General features: G+C 40.8%; 2 protein-coding genes across 3 annotated transcripts; both read left to right on the top strand.

Moving 5' to 3' along the window:
• Positions 1 to 1,247: 1,247 nt before the first annotated feature.
• rad1 (RAD1 homolog (S. pombe)) lies at positions 1,248 to 3,675 on the top strand. 2 transcript variants are annotated; one of them, XM_038988783.1, is made up of 6 exons: positions 1,248 to 1,353; positions 1,556 to 1,757; positions 1,854 to 1,962; positions 2,204 to 2,462; positions 2,728 to 2,826; positions 3,069 to 3,675. In XM_038988783.1, the coding sequence occupies exons 2-6, from the start codon at positions 1,563 to 1,565 to the stop codon at positions 3,244 to 3,246; spliced, it is 840 nt and encodes a 279-aa protein (XP_038844711.1). In that variant the 5' UTR covers positions 1,248 to 1,353; positions 1,556 to 1,562; the 3' UTR covers positions 3,247 to 3,675. The 2 variants fall into 2 exon arrangements, with proteins under 2 accessions (XP_038844711.1, XP_038844710.1); XM_038988782.1 differs by having other exon boundaries at positions 1,254 to 1,757.
• Positions 3,676 to 3,825: 150 nt separating this feature from the next.
• On the top strand, positions 3,826 to 7,950 carry bxdc2 (brix domain containing 2). Its single transcript, XM_038988781.1, has 9 exons — positions 3,826 to 3,974; positions 4,152 to 4,263; positions 5,480 to 5,594; positions 5,736 to 5,785; positions 6,092 to 6,165; positions 6,395 to 6,445; positions 6,581 to 6,682; positions 6,869 to 6,997; positions 7,326 to 7,950. Exons 1-9 carry the CDS (start codon positions 3,831 to 3,833, stop codon positions 7,566 to 7,568), a joined length of 1,020 nt encoding a protein of 339 aa, XP_038844709.1. The 5' UTR covers positions 3,826 to 3,830; the 3' UTR covers positions 7,569 to 7,950.
• The last annotated feature ends 1,365 nt before the right edge of the window (positions 7,951 to 9,315 follow it).

Raw genomic sequence — 9,315 nt, 5'->3', positions numbered from 1 at the left:
TTATTGATAGCCAGGTGCCGGTCTGTTTCTGCCCTCTAGCCAACTCAGTATCGTCATGCCATTAGGAATTGGCAAGAGAGCAGAAACGGACCTTCACCCTAGTCGTGAACACCTGCTACACTCAAAATATCGATCAGCAGTAACACTTGGCCATCTAGTGGCAGATTACGGGAATATCTAGCCAACCCTACAACCACTCTGATTATGTCAGTGTCGTATTTTGTGTAATGCAAAATTATACTCCGTGGTGGAAAAAGTACCCAATTGTCATACTAGAGTAAACAGTCAAGATAACTTAATAGAAAACTACTGAAGTGAAAGTCACACAGTAAAATACTACTTGAGTAAAAGTATTTGGTTGTAAATATACTTAAGTATCATTTCACATTCCTTATATTAAGAAAAGCAGACCGAACGATTGTATTTGTTAATTTCTGAATTACGGGTAGCCAGGGGCACACTCCAACATTTACACAATATTTTACCAACGAGTGAGTCCGTCAGATTAGAGGCATTAGGCATGACCAGGGATGTTCTCTTGAAAGGAGCGTGAATTTGACAATTTTCCTGGCCTGCTAATAAGCGTTTCGAAATGTAACGAGTAATTTTGGGTGTCATAGAAAATGTATAGAGTAAAAAGTACATTATTTTCTTTAGGACTGTAGTGAAGTAAACGTTGTCAAAAATATAAATAGTAAAGTATAGATACCCAAGAAAACTACTTAAGTAGTATTTTAAAGTATTATTATTATCATTATTTTTGTACTTTTTACCCCTTTTTCTCGACAATTTCTTATATCCAATTGGTAGTTACAAGTCTTGTCCCATCGCTTGACACACTGATTGCTTAACCGTTATTGCTAGGAAGTCGTAAATAAGAATTTGTTCTTAATTGACTTGCCTAGTTAAATAAAGGTTAAAAAAAAAATAACCCGGAAGCCAGGCGCACCAATGTTTTAGAGGAAACGCTGTACAGCTAGCCATCTAAGGTCAGCTTCCCTGCCCGCCACAAGGAGTCGCTAGAGCGCGATGGGACATGGAAATCCCAGCCGGCCAAACCCGCTGGGTCTCCCGGTCGCGGCCGGTTGCGATGTGTGTCTTTTTGTGTAGGCATACACACCTCAATAATGGACAAGGTACTGTCTGGAAAACTAAGTTGTTTAAACACCTCCAAACAGAAGGGGCGAAATCGTTAAATTATATTGCAATTGGCTTTGAGACAGGGCATGCACCACCGAAGAAGAACACCCGGAAGTAAAGTATTGTTAAGAAATCTCAGATGGCGCGATTCTTCAAAAACGTCAACAGACTTTGATATATCAAGATTAATCTTCTAAAACGAGTGACAATTGTGTGCGTGTGACACAGCGTTACTGGTTATATAAAGTTAACGCTGGCAGATCAGATTTATCGTAACGTTAGCCGGCTGAAGTGGGCTGACAGCTAGAATGGCTAGCTAGCTATGTTAACTTTAGCTAATCTTGATTTCAATCATCTAGCTAGCTACTGTAGTTTGCTTTCCTCCTTTGATTTTTGTTGATTTTGTTTATTTCAGATAGAAAATGCCCTTGTCTACTCAGTCTCAGACTGGAGGTGACAACTACGTCCTTGTAGCTAGTCTGGATAATGTCCGTAATCTGTCCAACATCTTGAAAGCCATCACCTTCAAAGATCATGCCATTTTCAATGCCACACCAAACGGGTTGAAAGTCACTGTGGAGGACTCTAAATGTCTGCAAGCCAATGCCTTCATTCAGGTTAGTGCAGGAATATCAACATACACAAATTCTGAGTCATTAACCTTTAGATGGGCTGTGTTGTCATGTCTCGTTAATGTTGTCATTCTTTTCCAGGCTGAGATCTTCCAAGAGTTTACCATCAGAGAGGACTCAGTGGGGTTTCAGGTCAACCTGACCGTTCTTCTGGACTGTCTCACCATCTTTGGGGGAAGCACAGTACCAGGTAATGAAGAAGACTGTCTTCTTGATATCCTTTAAGATTTCTCCTGGGTGATTTTACAAAACAATCTGATGAAGACTTTGCAGGTCAAAACGCCATTATTTTAACGTTAATAAAATCATCTGCTTTTTATTCTAGGAGAGAGTCACAGCCACACCTTTCATTAAAGAAATGTGAAACTAAAAACATGATTAAAGCTACTGGGAGTAACTAACATGTTTTGTCTACTTTTTTGTTGTTGAAGGAGTGGCCACTGCCTTGCGGATGTGCTACAACGGTTACGGCTACCCCCTGACCCTGTTCCTAGAGGAGGGTGGTGTGGTGACGGTGTGTAAGATCAACACCCAGGAGCCAGAGGAGCCCATAGACTTTGAGTTCTGCAGCACCAATGTGACTAATAAAGTCATCCTCCAGTCAGAGAGTCTGAAGGAGGCCTTCTCTGAGCTGGACATGACCAGTGAGGTCCTGCAGATCACCATGTCTCCCAGTCAGCCATACTTTAGGTGCAATACTTGTTTTGTTTTCTACTAAACAAATTGTGTTGTGTTTTTTTTAAATGAGGAAATCTCAAAATGGCATTGTATTGTAGCAAATTAAGGACTCTTAACTGTAGTCTCTGTCTGCAGCAGTCCGTCCACCAAAAGGCTGGATACTCTTGACAAGTTCGCTGGTTGTTGTACTGAGGTCATTACAGCTACAGGATGATGGTTGCAGAGTATCATCGTGCCATTGTTAACCTTTCTTCTCTTTATCTGTTTTCATGTTTAGGTTGTCTACCTTTGGGAATTCTGGGAATGCCCATTATGATTACCCAAAGGATTCTGACATGATGGAGCTGTTTCAGTGTACAAAGACTCAGACTAACAGGTACATTCATCTTCTATATACTGTATTATCATCATGTATTTGGATATTCGGGAAGTGTGGCACTCCAGATTCCTGCATTTCCTAGAAATCAAGAAATGTGCACGTGAACATGGAATTCATTTACACAATTATTTATGTTTTTGCTGGTCGGCCACTCTGAGGGTATGGCTTTCACTGGGATAATTATGGTTTTGAAGTACATGCTAACTGGATTGTCACTTTGCTGATGTACTCTTTGTCAGGTACAAGATGTCTCTACTGAAGCCGTCCACCAAGGCCTTGGCTCTATCCTGTAAGGTCTCGGTGAGGACAGACTGCAGAGGGTTCCTGTCTTTGCAGTACTTGGTCAGGAATGATGATGGACAGATCTGCTTTGTGGAATACTACTGCTGTCCGGATGAGGAAGTGGAAGAGGATTAGGGAGAATAGGAATATTTTTTGTACAAGAATACGAGGCTCAAGTGTTTTAGATGTTATTCTAAAGCAAAACTTGGCTTTTTTTCACTTGGCCCTGTTATTTGTATTGTATTCCTTGACTGTGTTATTTGTATTGTATTCCTTGACTGTGTTATTTGTATTGTATTCCTTGACTGTGTTATTTGTATTGTATTCCTTGACTGTGTTATTTGTAAATAGTGTTGGCTCTGGTACATGTTCAATTTAAAGTGAAAATGATTAATTGCTAATAGTTTTTCTCAATTAGTTGTTTGGTTTGTTTTCAGTGAATTAATGCTGCTCTCCCATTGTTTGGAAGTTTACAAGGAACTTGAAACAATATTTGTATAATCAAAATATTCCTTCACTTTTGATAAATATTTGAACATATTAGTATTGACAATAAATGTAAAACTGGCGCTACCACTTTCGACTAGCAGCATCTTGTCTGTTATCGGAATACAACTCCGCGGCGCCAGGTGGCGTCTGTTTTAAATGTTTGTCCTGCTCGCACGTGTGTTGCCCTCGCTCTGTTCCTACGGTTCTGAGACTGCGTGTCAGAAATCAAAATGTCGGCGCTCAAGAGAAAACGTGGAGGAAAGGGTCCAGGTGGAAAAGCAAAGAAAGTTAAATTAGTAGAAAATGGAAATGAACCCCGAAATACAGAGACGGAACAGAACAAGGAAATCAGCGTCCCAGCACCCGTGTCAATGGTAAGTGTTTCAAATATGAAATTGCTAGCCAGTAATTTGACTTGTAAAGTTAACTAGCAAACGTTACATATTTGTCTGTCTTGTATATAAACAGCGACAACAACATGGACTAATGTTACATGACTGTAGAGATCGTCTATGAAACAATGTGTTGATGAATTGGATTTTGATTTCCAGGGTAAGTGGAGAAACAAAGAGCGAGTTCTTGTATTCTCTTCAAGGGGCATCAACTATAGAACACGACATTTGATGCAGGACCTCAGGACAATGATGCCACACACGAAAGCAGGTTTGTTCCTGTACCAGTATGTGAGCAGAGGAGACGATGGATATCACGAGTCTCTTCTCTAGCCTAGTTTTGCAACTACAAGTATTATGTCAAAATACGTTCATTACTCATCAAATATGGAGTTTCGCTGAGCAACAAACAAAATGGACTCCGGTCACACATGGTATGTATACTGAACAAAAATATAAACGCATCAATTTCAATGATTTTACTGAGTTACAGTTAATATAAGGAAATCAGTCAATTGAAATACATTCATTAGGCCTTAATCTATGGATTTCACGTGACTGGGAAGGGATTTTTGGGCCTGGGAGGGCATAGGCCCATCTACTTAGGCGCAAGGACCACACACTGGGGAGCCATGCTCAGCCAATCAGAATGATTGAAACGTGAATTGTTTCAAAATTGCGTTACGGTTGTAGAAACACAAAGCCCTTTACTTTCAAATAACATCAAAATAATTTCACAAATGCTAAATATACACTTACTGTACACTGTTTTAACCGGCTTGATCACAGTTGCAGCCAACAATATTTTTGGTGGTCTTCCGTTACGTACAGGTGTTAAGAGCATGCTAAATTAGCACAGGTGGTCCCTTCCGTAAACACGTTCTGTAACATGGATGTGTAGTAACACTAACCCTATAAAGGTGTTTTGATGTAATGTGTGTTAATGTTCAGACTGAGCGTCAGGGATCTTAACAAAACTCCCCCGTACAGAAGACGCTTTTGTTCAATGACTTATGTGTAATGGAACTGAGACATGATCAAAGTCTAAGCCAACCTGTGTGTGACAGTAATGAGTGATTTTATTGGAGGTGCCGACGAGGTGGGTTTGGCGCGTGCGTACTTGGTCAAAAATGCTAGATTCTATCCAAACAAATGTTTTCGGTTTGCTTGTACTTTTTTAAAATTATTATTAAGACCTATTTGGGAATTTGCATACAGGGGCATGACGACAGTTGTTCTGCCAAACTCCATATTTGGTGAGTAAAGAACATATTTTGGCATGATGCTTGCAGAGCTGTCTAATGGGGAAATGAATGGTAGCTAACTGGCCTACAGAATACTTCATATATTAATCTCCTCCTTTGCCCAAACACTGGTTCAGTTTGTTCCTTTTTACATGTTTGTATTTTCTTATTTCAGTGTTTTGGTGATATTGATCAAGGTATGTAGTTGGGTGTAACCCAGGAGACTTGACCTTACTCTTACAGACACAAAAATGGACAGAAAGGACAAACTCTTCGTCATAAACGAGGTGTGTGAAATCAAGAACTGCAACAAATGCATATTCTTTGAAGCAAAGAAGAAGCAGGATCTCTATATGTGGTGAGTATCAAAGTTAACAACAAATCCTCTCCACAAAAGCATTCTATTCCTGTCCCCTGACATGGCTTCCTGTCACTTGACATGTCTATGAAAACGTCACCTTTAAAATGTAATGATTTCAGTCACTTTCTTTTTGTATAGGGTTGCAAATGTTCCCCACGGACCATCTGCAAAGTTCTTGGTTCAGAATGGTGAGTGCCATCGCCTGAGTTTGTGTGTGAAATGACATGAATAGACTACGTTTTGCATTTGTCTCAATCAAGTAACAGTGGTTGAACAGCTGTTGGTATCAAATAGCGGCAGGTAGCCTAGTGTTTCAGAGTGTTGGGCCAGTAACCGAAATCCCTGAGTTGACCATATGAAAAATCTCTGTCCTTGAACAAGGCACTTAAACCCCGATTGCTCTGGATAAGAGTGTTTGCTGAATGACTGATGGAATAGAATAATGACCACGGGCTACAGCTTCATAATTTTTCACTCTTTTACTCTCCCTGTAGTCCACACACTCGCCGAACTCAAAATGACAGGGAACTGTCTGAAGGGTTCCAGACCACTGCTGTCGTTTGATCCTGTGAGTATTGCGGTTTCAGTCAACGGCAACATAATTCCCGGACACAGATTTATGCCTAGTCCTGGATTAAAATGCAAAATACTTTGAGAATATCCTAATCAGAGTCTGGGACACCACCCCATAGTGTTACAGAATACTCTTGAAACTGACTTCATATGGGCCTCACCATCAAGTTGTACGGGGATACTGTTTAATGAATTCATGTTTCTATTTATTTTCAACCCAACAGCAATTTGACAAGGAGCCTCATTATGCACTGCTGAAGGAGCTCTTTATCCAGGTTAGTTTCGTTATCATTACAGCAAAAATATTTGGTCCCAAAAATTACAATGCAATTACCATTTATTAGTTGTTTTGCTTTTCTTGTGACGCTGTGATCCGTTCAGAAGTGAGTTTTTGCGTTGTTTTTCTGTAGACATTTTCAACTCCCCAGTACCACCCCAGGAGCCAGCCCTTTGTGGACCATGTCTTCACGTTCACCATAACAGACAACAGGATATGGTTCAGAAACTATCAGGTGAGTTTAACTAACTTGCTCCCCTTTCCATTATACAGTATGTGGTCCAATGTATGTGGAATATAATATATTCTCAGATCATTTCGAACAGCGTGTTGTAAACACTCCCTGATTTAGAAGTAATGTTCTTGAATGGCCAACGTTATTAGTGCAACATGTGTTTCGACTTATTTCTGTGTCCCACAGATCATTGAGGAAGATGCATCGATGGTAGAAATTGGACCTCGCTTCGTCCTGAACCTCATCAAAATATTCCAGGGGAGCTTCGGCGGCCCCACACTCTTCGAGAACCCACACTTCGAGTCTCCGAACACGGTAATATTTCATTTGATTCCTAGTGGACTCCCCTCCCTACATCACTGGTAGATCAAACCTTTATCTTCAGTAGGTATAGAACAACAATGAACTAAAGCTGTCTCCCCTCCCCAACAGTACTGGTGACTGTGATCACTTAGTCACACCTTGTACTGTTGGTGATGGGGCAGTCTTGAATTATTATGGTTACATTTTTCTAGATCAGATTGGTTCGTTGTTGTTCTGTCTCCCCACAGCACCGGGCGTCTGATCACTTATATTGAGACTAGGAAGACCATAACTAATCACTGTCCCAGAGTAATTCATTGTTGTCTCTATCTCCCCTTAGCGCCGGCGTGTGATCCGCATGGCCACCGCCTCCAGGCTGAGGGAGAGACAGATGGTCAAGGAGCTCCAGAAGCTGAAGAGGACGGAGAACAAGGAGGTGGTGACCAGGGACGTGACAGATGACGTGTTTGCCACGCCGGCTGAGGAGAGGCCAGTCCACATTGAGCTGGAGGCTCCTGCAGCTAAAGTAGTGAAGAAGAACAAACACAAGGCTTTCAAACGACAGAGGATGCAGAAGCGTTAGGCTAGAGACTGGTTGATTTGTTGGGTCTTCTAGAAGTCATCTGGAAAGTGATTACATTGTTTCTTTGTCAATTTGTCTTTCTTCAATTCCATGTCTTTAATTTTCAAAACTCAAACGAGAAGTTTGAAGGGAGTGACCAAGAATCTTCTCCAATGCGTTTAGAAGGAATCGGGGAAAAGACAAATTAGGACATTTGTTTGGCCATAAACTGGGAGGATTGCATCAAGTCTGCAGCCTGTGAAGGGCCATCTCAGAATACATCATTTATGTGTTGAATTTGTTTGTTTCCGCTGCAAAAAAAAGTACTAAAGCAGCTTTGTATCTTCTGTTATGCTCCCGCTTTTCTTACAATTATGAAATAAAGTCTCGATTTAGTGTTGAATTCTCCTGTTCATTCCTGAAGATGTCAGTTTGATTTACCGATGACTGGACCTCCTTTGACTTGATACCTGCGTTAGTAACTTGACCAGCCTTGTCAATATTGATAGCAAATCTAATATAGTTATAATATCCATGTCAAAACACTTAACAGAGATGTTGCCAGCTCTGTGCGCTTTCTTTCACCAAAGCCTAAAGGAGTATGTCCACAGGCATAGAAGGAAGCTAGTCATTCCACTGCCTAAAAACCCATTCAGTTTGCTGCCTGTTCTTAGTAAACTGAAAAAAAATTGACCAAATACACGGCTGTTTTTCAGAGAGGTTAACTGACTTTCAGCATTCATATACAGTAGAGAAGGGCACTGAACTTGTACTGCACTGACTCAGACTTCAGATGATTGGTTAAAAGAAATGCATAATAAGATAGTTGGAGCTGTATTGTTAGATTTTAGTGCAGCCTTTGAGCATACATTTCTTTATTGACTTGCTATGGCTTTACATCACCTGCAATCACATGGAGAGTTATTAGCCAATATAACCTTGTGTTTTTCAGTGAAAGCTTCTCCAACATCAGGTACACACAGGGTGGTTACTTTTCTCGATTTGACATTTTTACAAATTTCTTACACAAAGCTAGAATGAATGTAAAGTGCATTCAAATTATTCAGACCCCTTGACTTTTACCACATTTTGTTACATTAGTCTTGTTCTAAATTGTATTAAATAGTTTTTTTCTCCCCTCATCAATCTACATACAATACCCCCTAATGACAAAGTAAGAACTGAAATATCACATTTACATAAGTATTCAGACCCTTTACTCAGTACTTTGAAGCACCTTTGGCAAGGATTACAGCCTCAAGTCTTCAGGCTTGGCACACCTATATTTGGGGAGTTTCCCATTCTTCTCTGCAGATCCTCTCAAACTCTGTCAGGTTGGATGGGGAGCATCGCTGCACAGCTATTTTCAGGTCTCTCCAGAGATGTTTGATCGGGTTCAAGTCTGGCCTCTGGTTGGGCCACTCAAGGACATTGAGACTTGAAGCCTGAAACAACTCCTGCATTATCTTGGCTGTGTGCTTAGGGTCGTTGTCCTGTTGGAAGGTGAACCTTCACCCCAGTCTGAGTTCCTGAGAAGGTTTTCATCAAGGATCTCTGCACTTTCTCCATTCATCTTTCCCTCGATCCTGACTAGTCTCCCTTCCACTGAAAAACATCCCCACAGCATGATGCTGCCACCAGCATGATACACCGTAGTGATGGTGCCAGGTTTCCTGCAGATGTGACGTTTAGCATTCAGGCCAAATAGTTCAATATTGCTTTTATCAGACCAGAGTATATTGTTTCTCATGGTATGAGAGTCTTTAGG

The sequence above is a fragment of the Salvelinus namaycush genome, chromosome 3, assembly GCF_016432855.1.
Source record: "Salvelinus namaycush isolate Seneca chromosome 3, SaNama_1.0, whole genome shotgun sequence".
NCBI classification, from domain to species: Eukaryota; Metazoa; Chordata; class Actinopteri; order Salmoniformes; family Salmonidae; genus Salvelinus; species Salvelinus namaycush.
The sequence above is the reverse complement of the archived record's forward strand: the minus strand, read 5'-3'. Positions and strand labels throughout refer to the sequence as shown.